The following is a 15841-nucleotide window of genomic DNA, read 5'->3' as shown; positions in this document are numbered from 1 at the left end:
AATCGGCCAAGATCATGATATAGCTCCCACATAAAGCGATCTCCCGATTTGATTTCTTGAGCCCCTGGAAGCCTCAATTTTCATCCGATTTAGCTGAAATTTTGTACATAGTGTTCTGTTGTGACTCTCATCAACTGTGTCAAGTACGGTCCAAATCGGTCAAGAACCTGATAAAGCTCCCATTTTAACCGATCCCCCTATTAGACCTTTTGAGCCTCTGGAAGCCTTAATTTTCATCCGATTTGGCTGAAATTTTGGACATAGTGTTCTGTTGTGCCAAGAGCGTTTCAAATCGGTCAAGAACCTGATTTGGCTCTCATATAAACCGATCTCCCGATTTGTCTTCTTGAGCCCCTGGAAGTCGTTGGATTGCGATACTGCATCGGATAGACCTAAATGTACTTGCAATACAATATTTTCTGTACTGAACATTGATTTTAAAAGCCTCATTCCAAACAAGTTGCAAAACCCCCTTTTAAAATATTTGAAGTTCGTCGCAGCCCAAAGTCTATAAGTGAACCGAATACTAACCCATCATTATATCGCACATGTTAGCAATAACCCCATGAATAAAGATTTGTAAAAATATTTGAACATGAATTTGGATTACACTCAAATCTCGATTAAAAAGCATTAACTAAATAATAACTTAAAATCGTCAATAAGTGCCTGACATCTAGAGTGCATATATAGAAATAAACTTTTTTTCTAAGTCGACGTCAAATTTAATCAAACTTAAATATGAAAGAAGAAGACTTAATGTTGGCTCGCAGCATTGTGGCAGAATCACAGGAAGGTTCACCTGGTACCTCGCCAGTACCATTAAGGCGTAATCGTGTGCAGGATATACTGGAGAGGAGAGCTCAATTTCGGTAAGTGAGATTATTTTTTGCACCAAACAATATTTGTAGCCTTCTGTGAAGGCTTTAATGTACTTAAAAAATGCTGATTTGGAAACCATCTGTGACCAAAAGGGGATTTTTGTAAAAACAATTCAGGCTGAATTTATTTTTAGTTTTTTAATTTAATTTTTATCTGCAAAATTCAATTCAAAAAGAATTACTAAGATATATCTATTCGTTATATTCTTATATTTTTTTAACCAAGAATTTAAAATATCTTATCACAAATGAAGATTTTGCAGCCCGAAATTTGGGACATTGAGGGTCCGTATCGGTTTATAACCTAATATAGCTCCCATAAAAACCGATTTCGGTTCTTGATTTCTTGAGCTGCTAGAGGGCGCAATAATTATTCGATTTGTCAGAAATTTTGCATGAAGGGGTTTGACCATCAACAATTGTGACAAGTATGGCCTAAATCGGTTCATTACTTGATATAGCTCCCATATAAACCGATCTCGGATCTGGACTTTCGCATGAAGTGTTTCTTCTTTTTAACTTCCTAAGGTGGTAAGTGCTAAGGATGGGCCAATTCTATTAACTATCTAAAATAGCTCCCATATAAACCGATCTCGGGTCATGACATTTTGAGCCGTCAGAGGTCGCAATTATTACCCGATATGGCTATAAATTTAGCATGAGGAGGTTTAGTTTTAATTATCAACAATTGTGTCAAGTACGGTAAAAATCGCTTCATAACCTAATACAGCTCTCAAATAAAACCGATCTCCCGATAACACTTATTGAGCCTCTAGAGGGCGCAATTCTAATTCGATTTGGATAAAATTCTGCACAATGACTTCTTCTATAACCTTCAACATAGGTGCCAGATAAGGTCTGAATCGGTCCATAATAATTATAGCAATTTCTATCCCTTATGCTTTATTTGCCTATAAAGAGATACCGGACAAAGAAATGGACAAATGCGATCCATGGCGGAGGAGTATATAAGATTCGGCCCACCACGCTTTTACTGGGTTTTCTGTTATTTTCATATTTTGGTTTATGCATAATTTCGTTGTGTGTGGAGGCCACCGTAGCACAGAGGTCAGTATGTCCGCCTATGACGCTGAAAGCCTGGGTTCGATACCTGGCGAAAGTTGTGACTATCCCCTCCTAATGCTGGCGGCATTTGTGATGTACTGTACCATTTGGTATGGCAGCCATTAAATAAACTTCTTCACAAATAGGTGTCGCACTGCGGCACCCCGTTCGTACTCGGCTATAAAAAGAAGGCCCCTTATCATTGAGCTTAAACTTGAATCGGACCTCACTCATTGACATCTGAGAAGTTTGCCTCTGTTCCTTAATAGAATGTTCATGGGAAAATTTGCATTTGCATATATTCGTTGTTTCTCTATCTAAAGACTATCACCGGTAAAACTTTATGTGGATTTGAAATAGGTTTATATAACAAATTTCCTTTATAGAACCGTCAAATAAATCTATTTTAAGACTTCATTAAGTTTTGTGAATAGGGCCGTATGCATTTCGGGTTTTCTTAGAATTTGTAAAGAAAATTAGTTCATAAGCCCTTCTTTTTAAATGTTTATGCGTATGAATAGAGTGTTCAACACTTTTTTTTTGGGCTATATTTAACTTTTGGAATATAATTTTAAAACGGCTTTGTTTTCGTTACTCATTCATAAAATTTGCATGAAATTTTATGAAAGAATTTCCTGTGTATTTGCAAATGGGAATGGGATTTTGTTGGTGTGCCTGCTGATTTTATGAATGAATTAGTTTAAAATGAATGAGAAAAAAGTGTCAAAACAAAATAAATTGTAACCTAATAACTTGATAAGATATATACAGTGGTACTTATAAGTCTACATGCCCTTTCCCAAAGGGAATCTAAGCTAGCTGTCAGTTAGGTATATGTAAAAAAAAAAATTATTTTTACGACGAACAACGCTGTTTTATTGGGGAAGTACTATTTTCCCAGGAGCCCACCGTAGCGCAGAGGTAAGTATGTCCGCGTATGACGCTGAACGCCTGGGTTTGAATCCTGGCGAGAACATCAGAATAAATTTTCTGCGGTGGCTCATTAACGCGCTCATTCTGTTTAGGCCTTTAGTAGGTCAAGCAGTTAATCACGGCGACTAACTTACTTGTGACATGCAAATGCACATTTGCCCATAAACATCCCATTAAGGAAAAGGGGAAACTTCTCACATATGAATGAGTGCTGGCATAGTACCTCACAAATGTTGCCAGCATAAGAGCGGATAACCACAGCTTTAAAATTTTTCTCATTTTCCAGCAAGGATTCGTCATAAGTGAACGAGATAAACTCTGCGCTACGGTGGTCTCCACCATACGCACCCAAATTCTGCAAAATGTGATATAAAATTGGCTACCCGGCTAGAATTTATTAGTTCCAGTTGAAACGGTCAATTGCCTAAAATTATTTTTAAAACAATACGGCAACTCTTTTCTTTTTAAGAAAGTTAAATTCCTGGCCATGTGTTTTAGTAATATGCGCTTAAAATGTTCTTGGAATCGATACATCCAAGAAAAAATCGCAAAGTAAATTTTTTTTGAACAACCTGTGGCCGTTACACTGTAATGCTTACTGAACACATCTGTAACCTATGCAAAGCGACCTCTGTCGTAAATTTTCCACACTACACTTGGCCTCTCACTTTCTCTTTATAGAAATCTATGTAAAATTGTGGCAGCTGATGTTTTGACAGTTTGTGTTATTGCGTTCTCTCAGACTCCCAATTGGTTTGTATCAGGGATGGGATTTTTATATTTTAATACACTCAGAGTACCAACAAAATGTGCCAAGTCGTAATAGATTCTTTATAGGGCTTAAATAAAAAAAATAAAAAAGAGGAAACGTAATTATAAGGAGAATAAAACTAGTAATTAATTTTTTTTTCAATATTTATTAAATAATACTTATTTCCCTTTTATATATACTAAAGATTCTCATCTTGTACCTTTGTCTGCAAAGCCTACAGTTTGTACTCCCAATTGCCTAACATTATTTAATTTCTCATCTCTGGTTTTGGTGTTTTCTTCTGCTGTTTCGTCGTGTTTATTTGTCTCTGTCGGTCCGTTCGCATTAAATAATTGGTAACACGGTTATACGGAAACGGAAAAACTACATATCTCATAACTCCGTTAAGAAATCTTTATGTAAAGTGTATGAAAAAGTGCAAGAAAATTTAAAGAAACTACCATAGAGTAGTGCATGGCTTAAAAGTGCTGAATGGCATTTAGAAGTTTTGTGTGTGTGAAATTAAAACACCAACAACAAACTATTTCGCCAGTGATGGCATTCTCTAGATGTTGTACAAATTGTGGCAGTGTGAATGTCTGAAAGTGTACCACGCAGTATAAAGTGTCAAGGGCAAAGCTTAAGAAATTGTTTACATAGCAGAGTTGTGCGATAATTGCTTCCTCAAATTGATGGATAAAAGAATCCAAGAAAATTGAAGTGTTTTTTATGTTAATCTTAAACAATGTTTAGGCTAATGGTGAATAGTTAAAGGTTTACACCGGTATTCACACAATTTAATGCAGCTTTAGCTTTAGCTTTAGTTGTCAGGTCTATAAAGGAAATCTGTCAAAAAAAAACCTTCTTCAAAGCTGCTTTAAGTTTCGTAAATAATTGCATTATATTTTTGGGGGTTTCTAGTTGTATCAAAAAAGAAAAGAAAATTGCAAAAAAAAATGTTTAATTGATCTTATCGCTCTTTGACTTTGGAAATTATGTCATGATATGGTTAAAATATATAAGTGTTGCCAAACTAAAGAAGAAAAATAATTTTATAGCAAAACGTTATAGGTCGCACTCTTAATTTCGAAGAAATTTGGTACATGACACAAATATTAGGTGGATGGAAACAACATATATTTGTTTACAGGTAGGAGCAGTTGCCCAACAACAAAAACTTGAGTGTATTCTGTCAAAATCAGTGACTAGAGTAACTCTGATTTTTAGTATGTTACTAGATCGCGCCATTTTTCGTTGGTTGTGTGTGTTATGGATCTTAAGTATAATGTAAGACACAACCAAAACTCGGTGACAGATAGTGCACTTTGCGACAAAAATTTGTACTCAGCTGTTTGCTGTACACTACCTGTGTTAATATATCTTGGATTGAAAATCATGCGTATGGCAACACTGTTAGATTAACATTGTTACCAACACTTAATATGGAGTTACATACTATGCACGCGCATCAAAAATGCAACTCTGCAAGCAAATCCTACAAAAGCAAAGAGCAGAAGAATTTTTAGCTTTGACGCCTAAAAACACTACCTCAGGTATGGGAACTCAGATTGACGCTCGAGTTCAGTCATCACAGTTGAAAATTCTTTAACTTTTGCCCATTACTTTTGTGGGTATTGTTTGCAGAGTTGCATTTTTAATGAGGGCGCATAGTATGCAACTCCCCTTTTATGTAGCAACCATGCGCAACCAGCTGAGGGATAAATCACATGAGCGGCGAGTGTAGATTTGAAATAGGTTTATTTGACATATTTACGTTATAGAATTGTCAAATAAACCTATTTTAAGGCTTCATAAAGTTTAGTAAGAGATTAAGAACTGCTGAAAATTTTTCTCATGTTCACGCCGGGATTTGAACCAAGGCGTTCGGGGTAATAGGCGGATAAGTTAACCTCTTCGCCTCGGTGGCCTCCTCTGATCGAACTGTCGGAGGGAAATCTGATGTTTTTGCCGACACGTTGCACAGAATCCTGAACCAAAAGTATGGGAAATTCCAATGGGAATTTTGAGCTGTCGTTAAGAGATCTGATGGATTTTTTAAGAATTCTTATGGAATTCGATTGTTTTTCGTTCCAATTTATTGTAGCAATAGTTCCTAGGTTAGATCAGCTTAAAGTGGCAGTCTGCCATCAAACTCACTTGGAAGTTTTCGTATATTTTGATACCATAGGGACTGGAGAAGGAAGATGCCGTTGAACTATCCAAATCGCTTTTAAAAGTCCAACGACTTCCAAATTCCTAACGGATCAATAAATATTGCCCATCGTGAAAAGAAACTCAAGCACAAAACGAAAACATCAGAATTGGAGTTCCGAACTGCCGGAAAAAATTAAAAAAAAAAATCTAAATTACGGGAAATTCAGACATCATTCAGAACTGTCGGAACCAAAACTCGAATTTTTGACGAACTGTAGGAAGAAAAAAAAACGTTAAGATTTTCAGACATCGTTTGTCGGAAGAAATATTCCCTCAAAAGGGAACCGAATTTGGAACGAACTCGGTAAGATCTCGTCGGAAGACTTCCGAATTTTTTCAGATTTGCCTGACATCCATTCAAATATATAGCTTACACGAAGTGATACCAATTCAAACGATCGTAATTTTTGTGACAAAAATGTTTGGAAGTGGCCTAAATTTCAGTGTCCATTCGATTTTGTTCGATATGACCAACTTTTGACAAAAACTCTGGTTTGGTCAAAAATGATTTGTAAACTGTACGAATGTTAGGTTCGGTTGAATAGAGGGTGCATATATTAATCTGCCCCGTGCCACTATAGACATACACCCAAGCCAGTAATGGGCTTGTTGTGCGCTATAAAAACTAAAAATAACCGTCAAAAAAAAAATTATGTTAGGAATTCCTTACAAAATCCTTAATTGCTTCTCATGCCACGCCCCTAAGTTGGTTCATGTTTGGTATTGAGTCCCCACCTATGTGCCGCCATCTGTTAGACGCGAAAGCCGGGCAATGACAAAGGAAACTCTGCCGCATGCCCTACACATGCTATCACTTGCCGCACCGATTTTACATAAGTGAGCTCGTAGTCATATGTGTCCCGTTATGATACTTCCTTTCAGTAATACCCTCGTCTTCTCACGACCTGGATCCTCCCATAGGATTTTCGTCCTATGGGGGATCCGTCCTACCGGCCGTTTCGCTGTTTCACAGGATTGCATGCGCATTCATCGCCCACACTCTTAACTCGGACTGCGTCGATAAAAAATTGTCCGTCGTTTCATTTTCCCTTATTCCGTTATGGCGCGGCACCCAATCGATGCCAATTTTGCCATCCTCAGTGAAGGCGTTAATCTCCTTCTTACACTGCAAGGTTGTTCTTGACCTTACCGTTCTGGTTGTTTTTGCCCTTATGGCAATTTTACTGTCCGTAAAGATGTTCACACTCGGCGTCCTCGCGTTTGCACCACACCACCACGCATTCCGTGATCGCTCGGATCTCCACCTGTACGACATTATTATGGTCAGGCAGTCTAAAACAGATCTCGGTCCCTTGGTTCTCAATGTATACTCCCAGGCCCACTCTGTCCTCTAGCTTTGATCCAAATGCACGAATGAAGTCTGCCGATGTTTTGGCCAATTCCCGCCCAAATGCTTTCTTCAGCTCATCGATACAAGCAAATTCTTTTAATCGTCACCTTGCTCTCTAAAATGTCATTGGCGAATTACGTGTCACTCTGTGGACGAAATTAAGTGCTAAACATGTTTTTTTTGCATTCTTGGCTTACAAGTGCCGAGTCTTGTTGGTACGTCCATTGTCTACAACCATGCCCACGGCTTCAAAGCAGCTACCAAAATGTTTGCCCCGATAATAAGTCGTATTCACTTTGAAACCAGGATCGAAAATGACGATTGGAGAGCGGCCATCGGCGGCCACAGCTGTCTATACCAATTCTTCGGGTAGCCGTTCGTAGGCCCGAATTATCTTACGTGCACTCTTCAGAGACAATAAGTGTAAAGCCTAGTACTTACTTGGACTTTTCGGCCGAACAACTGTAAAAACGCACTATAAAATAAAAATGGTGATGAGAAAATACAGCGCCATGTCGCTGCGCCAAAACAAATTTCGCTTCAATTAATTGCCAACGTAATTAAATGCTCACGAAATGGGCACCAATCAACTTTGCTTCAACGCTGTTGTTTTTGTTGTTAGTTGTTGTTTGATTTTTGTTTGATTTTTGTTTGTGTTTTGGTAAAGAAAATAATCTGTCGGATTTCGCAATAATTTAATAGTCACTTTCGGTGCGAATGAAGTCGGTACTAGGCTTAACATTAAATTCAGTGAATCAGATTCCTTCGTCCTTTGGGCTGTGATGAACAAACAGCTATCTTTTGGACCTGGATGATTATGTGGGTTTTTGAAGTGAAGTGTCATAATTATTAAATTATTTTGACGCAGCGACATGTCGCTACTATTTTGCTCATAAAACTCAGTACCATTTCTACGGAATGTGTTCGCATTTTCTTAGGCGTTTTGACAGTTGTTCAAGCGAAAAGGCGAAGTCAATACTAGGCTTAAGACGTATTAACGCCTAGACAACTCCAATCGGCCACTTTGTCGTAGCATACCAGTACACTTTTACACCATTTCCACAGAAAGAAATATATTCTTATGTCTGGATGTCAAGATTCATGTTCCCAGGTACGAGTATAGCAGATAGCAGTGGAAGATGGTGTCACTTGCTGAAAAAGAAACGTGAAAGGCATCCATAAATATTGCAAATTTGCCCATGAACAGCCATGGCTGAATTATTTAAAGGTTGTCCCATTTGTACAACAACATAGAAACCATATGGTAAAATCGCCATTTTGTCATCAACGTGATCGACGTTCTGCCAACATACACAAAGAAATTTGTGTGCGTGTGTGTGTACGTGAGCAGAAAGTTTGCGTACATGAACAGAGAATATACGAGAAAGAAGATAACAACAAAGAGAATGCAAACAACAATCTGACATCTTTATACCGTAAAACCTGACCGGCTGAACAAATGTTCGCCTGGGACCACCTTTTTAGATCCGCCTTGATGTACAGCTGGGAGACTTCTCTCATTTCAATGGGTACTATCCATACGTAAAGCGATCACCTTTTTATAACATAGTCAGATTGGTATAGCTCCTTATATACCAACTCTCGATGTTGGCTCTTGAGCTCGTTGAAACCTTAAATCTAATTCTAATTAGTCTGCGTCACTTGAATGACTAACTTGATTCATTTAAACATTGGTTTTCCCATCATGGAATCGGCTGATTTTGACATACCAAGCGAATTTGTGACTTTGGTTATTTATCTTTTTTTGTGGTTTGGCTCCTATAATAGATATAAACTAAGTGATGTCTTACAGAATTCATTATAATCCATAATAAAAGTTTGCCTAGATTACTTCAATCGCATTTTTACTTGTTTTATTTTATTCCCACAATCGCTTAACTTTTTTTCTTCGTATGGCAACCCTATTTGTAATGCGGTCGAGATATGTCAGTTGTTTGTTGGGGTTGGTTGTGAAAACAATAACAAAACGTTGGCTACACATACAGTTCATAAATATCGCCATTACTCATTTCAAGAGGATAATTCAGATAAGAAACAAGTGAATTTTACGCGCCCAAACAAAAAAAGAAAGAAAATAATAATTCTCCAGTGCAAATTTTTTAAATAAATTATTTATTCTGTTGTTTGTGTCTGTGAATTTTAGTGTAACATAAAAAAAATATTTAAGTGAAATTTAATTTATACATATATAATAAATAAGCATGTCAAAATCACAAGTGAATGGTTTATCAAATGCGAGACGCAAAAGTAGCAGCGGCAACAATTTGCCGATTACAACAACCACCGCCAACACTACCGCTACAACTACTACCAATCATTCCATGAAAATCAACACCCCCAGCACATCGGGTGCGTGTGTGGTGTTGGGTGCTACGGCAGCTTTAGAATGCACACCAAATGCTGCTGCCAAAGACCACTTGGGGGTGAATCGCATAAATACCGGCGGAAATGCTTCATCTGCACCAGGTCCAGGTGGCACAAGTTCCTCACCTGACATGGAGGCAATGCGCGAATGGTGGTAAGTAAAAGTATTACAAAATATGTTCTTTTTTTCGAAAATAAAGAAATAAAATTTGTGTAATAATTTATATTTGAAGGAAAAGTAAAAGATTTCTATACCACAAACTATGGTTTTTGGGGTTTAAGTGGGTAGCTTAATGTGGTTTTCAGCTTTAGGAGTAAGTTTTTAGTTTATTTTTCCACTTTTAAACAAGCTGAGCTAAGGTTTTTGCAGGGGATTATTACATAGCTGAATACGATGATTAATTCAGTTAACTGAATATGAATATGATTGATAAGTTACTAAAGTTTTAGCTAGCTGAATATGATTTTAGGTTGTTGAATATGATTTTCGGTCTGGTGAATATCGGTTTTAGCTAGCTGAATATGGTTTGCAGCCAGCTGAATACTAGTTTAGATAGCTGAATATGGGTTTCAGTTAGCTCAATGTGATTTAAAGCTAGAAAAATGCTTCTTAGCAATCTTGATAGGGGTTTCAATTGCTGTATATGGTTTTGGTTGAAAAAATATGGTTTTTAGTTAGCTGAATATAGCTTGCAGCTAGCTGAATATGGTTTTAGCTAACTGAATGTTCTTTTGCGTAGTTGAATCCGGTTTTCAGCTAGCTGAATATGGCTTTAACTATCTGAATATTGTTTTCAACTAGCTGAATAAGCTTTTCATAGTTTTCAGCTTTGGTCGACTGAATACGGTTTTCAGCTAGCTGAATATGGCTTTAACGATCTGAATATTATTTTCAAATTGCAAATATTGCCCATGAACATTCCACTAACGAACAGGGGCGAACTTCTCACACATCAATGAGTGCAGTCCGATTCAAGTTTTAGCTCAATGATAAGGGGCTCTGCTTTTTATAGCCGAGTCCGAACGGCGTGCCGCAGTGCGACACCTCTTTGCACACAATTTTTACATGGCATAGTACCTCACAAATGTTGCCGGCATTAGGAGAGGAAAACCACTGCTTTTTTCTAATAGTCTCGCCAGGATTTGAACCCAGGCGGCCATCGGCGGCCACAGCTGTCTATACCAATTCTTCGGGTAGCCGTTCGTAGGCCCGAATTATCTTACGTGCACTCTTCAGAGACAATAAGTGTAAAGCCTAGTACTTACTTGGACTTTTCGGCCGAACAACTGTAAAAACGCACTATAAAATAAAAATGGTGATGAGAAAATACAGCGCCATGTCGCTGCGCCAAAACAAATTTCGCTTCAATTAATTGCCAACGTAATTAAATGCTCACGAAATGGGCACCAATCAACTTTGCTTCAACGCTGTTGTTTTTGTTGTTAGTTGTTGTTTGATTTTTGTTTGATTTTTGTTTGTGTTTTGGTAAAGAAAATAATCTGTCGGATTTCGCAATAATTTAATAGTCACTTTCGGTGCGAATGAAGTCGGTACTAGGCTTAACATTAAATTCAGTGAATCAGATTCCTTCGTCCTTTGGGCTGTGATGAACAAACAGCTATCTTTTGGACCTGGATGATTATGTGGGTTTTTGAAGTGAAGTGTCATAATTATTAAATTATTTTGACGCAGCGACATGTCGCTACTATTTTGCTCATAAAACTCAGTACCATTTCTACGGAATGTGTTCGCATTTTCTTAGGCGTTTTGACAGTTGTTCAAGCGAAAAGGCGAAGTCAATACAGCTATCTTTTGGACCTGGATGATTATGTGGGTTTTTGAAGTGAAGTGTCATAATTATTAAATTATTTTGACGCAGCGACATGTCGCTACTATTTTGCTCATAAAACTCAGTACCATTTCTACGGAATGTGTTCGCATTTTCTTAGGCGTTTTGACAGTTGTTCAAGCGAAAAGGCGAAGTCAATACTAGGCTTAAGACGTATTAACGCCTAGACAACTCCAATCGGCCACTTTGTCGTAGCATACCAGTACACTTTTACACCATTTCCACAGAAAGAAATATATTCTTATGTCTGGATGTCAAGATTCATGTTCCCAGGTACGAGTATAGCAGATAGCAGTGGAAGATGGTGTCACTTGCTGAAAAAGAAACGTGAAAGGCATCCATAAATATTGCAAATTTGCCCATGAACAGCCATGGCTGAATTATTTAAAGGTTGTCCCATTTGTACAACAACATAGAAACCATATGGTAAAATCGCCATTTTGTCATCAACGTGATCGACGTTCTGCCAACATACACAAAGAAATTTGTGTGCGTGTGTGTGTACGTGAGCAGAAAGTTTGCGTACATGAACAGAGAATATACGAGAAAGAAGATAACAACAAAGAGAATGCAAACAACAATCTGACATCTTTATACCGTAAAACCTGACCGGCTGAACAAATGTTCGCCTGGGACCACCTTTTTAGATCCGCCTTGATGTACAGCTGGGAGACTTCTCTCATTTCAATGGGTACTATCCATACGTAAAGCGATCACCTTTTTATAACATAGTCAGATTGGTATAGCTCCTTATATACCAACTCTCGATGTTGGCTCTTGAGCTCGTTGAAACCTTAAATCTAATTCTAATTAGTCTGCGTCACTTGAATGACTAACTTGATTCATTTAAACATTGGTTTTCCCATCATGGAATCGGCTGATTTTGACATACCAAGCGAATTTGTGACTTTGGTTATTTATCTTTTTTTGTGGTTTGGCTCCTATAATAGATATAAACTAAGTGATGTCTTACAGAATTCATTATAATCCATAATAAAAGTTTGCCTAGATTACTTCAATCGCATTTTTACTTGTTTTATTTTATTCCCACAATCGCTTAACTTTTTTTCTTCGTATGGCAACCCTATTTGTAATGCGGTCGAGATATGTCAGTTGTTTGTTGGGGTTGGTTGTGAAAACAATAACAAAACGTTGGCTACACATACAGTTCATAAATATCGCCATTACTCATTTCAAGAGGATAATTCAGATAAGAAACAAGTGAATTTTACGCGCCCAAACAAAAAAAGAAAGAAAATAATAATTCTCCAGTGCAAATTTTTTAAATAAATTATTTATTCTGTTGTTTGTGTCTGTGAATTTTAGTGTAACATAAAAAAAATATTTAAGTGAAATTTAATTTATACATATATAATAAATAAGCATGTCAAAATCACAAGTGAATGGTTTATCAAATGCGAGACGCAAAAGTAGCAGCGGCAACAATTTGCCGATTACAACAACCACCGCCAACACTACCGCTACAACTACTACCAATCATTCCATGAAAATCAACACCCCCAGCACATCGGGTGCGTGTGTGGTGTTGGGTGCTACGGCAGCTTTAGAATGCACACCAAATGCTGCTGCCAAAGACCACTTGGGGGTGAATCGCATAAATACCGGCGGAAATGCTTCATCTGCACCAGGTCCAGGTGGCACAAGTTCCTCACCTGACATGGAGGCAATGCGCGAATGGTGGTAAGTAAAAGTATTACAAAATATGTTCTTTTTTTCGAAAATAAAGAAATAAAATTTGTGTAATAATTTATATTTGAAGGAAAAGTAAAAGATTTCTATACCACAAACTATGGTTTTTGGGGTTTAAGTGGGTAGCTTAATGTGGTTTTCAGCTTTAGGAGTAAGTTTTTAGTTTATTTTTCCACTTTTAAACAAGCTGAGCTAAGGTTTTTGCAGGGGATTATTACATAGCTGAATACGATGATTAATTCAGTTAACTGAATATGAATATGATTGATAAGTTACTAAAGTTTTAGCTAGCTGAATATGATTTTAGGTTGTTGAATATGATTTTCGGTCTGGTGAATATCGGTTTTAGCTAGCTGAATATGGTTTGCAGCCAGCTGAATACTAGTTTAGATAGCTGAATATGGGTTTCAGTTAGCTCAATGTGATTTAAAGCTAGAAAAATGCTTCTTAGCAATCTTGATAGGGGTTTCAATTGCTGTATATGGTTTTGGTTGAAAAAATATGGTTTTTAGTTAGCTGAATATAGCTTGCAGCTAGCTGAATATGGTTTTAGCTAACTGAATGTTCTTTTGCGTAGTTGAATCCGGTTTTCAGCTAGCTGAATATGGCTTTAACTATCTGAATATTGTTTTCAACTAGCTGAATAAGCTTTTCATAGTTTTCAGCTTTGGTCGACTGAATACGGTTTTCAGCTAGCTGAATATGGCTTTAACGATCTGAATATTATTTTCAAATTGCAAATATTGCCCATGAACATTCCACTAACGAACAGGGGCGAACTTCTCACACATCAATGAGTGCAGTCCGATTCAAGTTTTAGCTCAATGATAAGGGGCTCTGCTTTTTATAGCCGAGTCCGAACGGCGTGCCGCAGTGCGACACCTCTTTGCACACAATTTTTACATGGCATAGTACCTCACAAATGTTGCCAGCATTAGGAGAGGAAAACCACTGCTTTTTTCTAATAGTCTCGCCAGGATTTGAACCCAGGCGTTCAGCGTCATGCCCTACGGTGGCCTCCAATAATATTATATATATTATTTTCATTTAGCTCTATATGCTTTTAAGCATGCTGGAAAGGTTTTCAGCCAGCTGAATATAGTTTTCATCAAGCTAAATGAAGTTTTTGAGAGCTGAATATGGTATAATCAGTTCGCATATTGGTTTCTGGCAGCTGAATATGGTTTTCATCTAGCTGAATTGATATTAAGCTTGTTTAATATGAGTTTTAGCTAGCTAAATATATTTTTCTGGTTGCTGCATATAGTTTTCATCAATGATAAATATGGGATTTAACTAGCTGAATAGGGTTTCAGATGTTGGAATGCGGTAAATCACTTGGTTGAATGTGGTTATTAAGCTGGATAAGTTTGTTATTCAGAGCTGAATATGGGTTTCAGCTATTGGAATATCATGTTTTCTCTAGATGAGTATAATTTGAAGCTAGCTGAATATGTTTTAAGCTAGCTGAATAATGCATTCTGCTTGCTGAATATAACTTTTAGCTATCTAAATAAATGTAGTTTTAGGTACCGGAATATGGTTTCTTGCTAGTAATATATTGGTTTTACATAGCTAAATATGGCTTGAACTAGCTAGCTGAATAAGGTCTTTAGATGACTGAATATGGATTTCAATGTACTAAATATGGTATTCCGCTTTCTGTACATGGTTTTAGTTAGCTGAATGCGGTTTTATCTAGCTGAATGTGATATTTAGCTTGTTGAGTGAAGTTTTAGTTAGCTGAATATATTCTTAAGCTAGCGTAATAGGATTTCTGTTTAGCTAAATAGAGTTTTCAGTTGGCTTAATAGGATTGCCAGTTGGAACATTGGTAGCTGAATAGGGTTTCAATCTAACTGAATAGATATTTGGCTCACGAAATATAAGTTGCAGCCAGCTGAATATAGTTTTCAGCGGCTGAATGTAGTTTTTAGCTAGCTGAATATGGGTTTCAGTCAAGTCAATACTGTTTAATGCTAGCTGAATATGACTTTGGTTTACTCAGTATGGTTTTCAGCTAGCTGAATAAAGTTTTAAGCTGGCTTATATGGACAAGCTGGATTTAGATTGATTTTAGCTAGCTGAATGTGATTATAAGCTAACTGAATATGGTTTTATATAGCTGAAAGTAGGTTTTATCTAGCTGAATATGGTTTTATCTACTTAAATATGCATTTCGCTAGCAGAATATGATATACAGATAGGTGAATATGGTATACAGACAGCTGAATATATTGGGTTGCCCAAAAAGTAATTGCGAATTTTTCATATAGTCGGCGTTGACAATTTTTTTCACAGCTTGTGACTCTATAATTGCATTCTTTCTTCTGCCAGTTATCAGCTGTTACTTTTAGCTTGCTTCAGAAAAAAAGTGTAAAAAAGTATATTTGATTAAAGTTCATTCTAAGCTCTATTAAAAATGCATTTACTTTCTTTTAAAAAATCCGCAATTACTTTTTGGGCAACCCAATAGAACACAGATTAGAAATTTATGAAACTTTGAATAAGAACCAACAACAAATTTTTACTGAGAGCCTATTTACTTCGCTGCACGGTGGGGCCAAAGCTAGGGTTGTGAGGCAACAAATCACGAAAGCAAGATAGACCTTAAAAATTCAGTACAGATGTTTATAATGGTCCTAGAAGTAAATCTGCCAAATTTGCTTCACATCGGTTCAGATATAGCTCCCATATTCAT

At 37.1% G+C, this 15841-nt stretch overlaps 1 protein-coding gene across 2 annotated transcripts in view; it reads left to right on the top strand.

Moving 5' to 3' along the window:
* The first annotated feature begins 745 nt into the window (after positions 1–745).
* LOC106082412 (NAD kinase) overlaps positions 746–15841 on the top strand; it is a 95892-nt gene continuing 80796 nt past the window's right edge. The window contains exon 1 of one of the 2 annotated variants that reach the window (XM_059368679.1): positions 746–872. In XM_059368679.1, the coding sequence (XP_059224662.1) occupies positions 760–872 (113 nt within the window). In that variant the 5' untranslated portion in view covers positions 746–759. Of the gene's footprint in view, positions 873–12538; positions 13132–15841 lie in introns of those variants that run through there. The other variant, XM_013244903.2, reaches the window with a different exon arrangement.

This window comes from Stomoxys calcitrans, chromosome 5 (genome assembly GCF_963082655.1).
Source record: "Stomoxys calcitrans chromosome 5, idStoCalc2.1, whole genome shotgun sequence".
Lineage (NCBI taxonomy): Eukaryota > Metazoa > Arthropoda > Insecta > Diptera > Muscidae > Stomoxys > Stomoxys calcitrans.
Note: the sequence above shows the minus strand (reverse complement) of the source record. Positions and strands in the feature narration are given on the sequence as shown.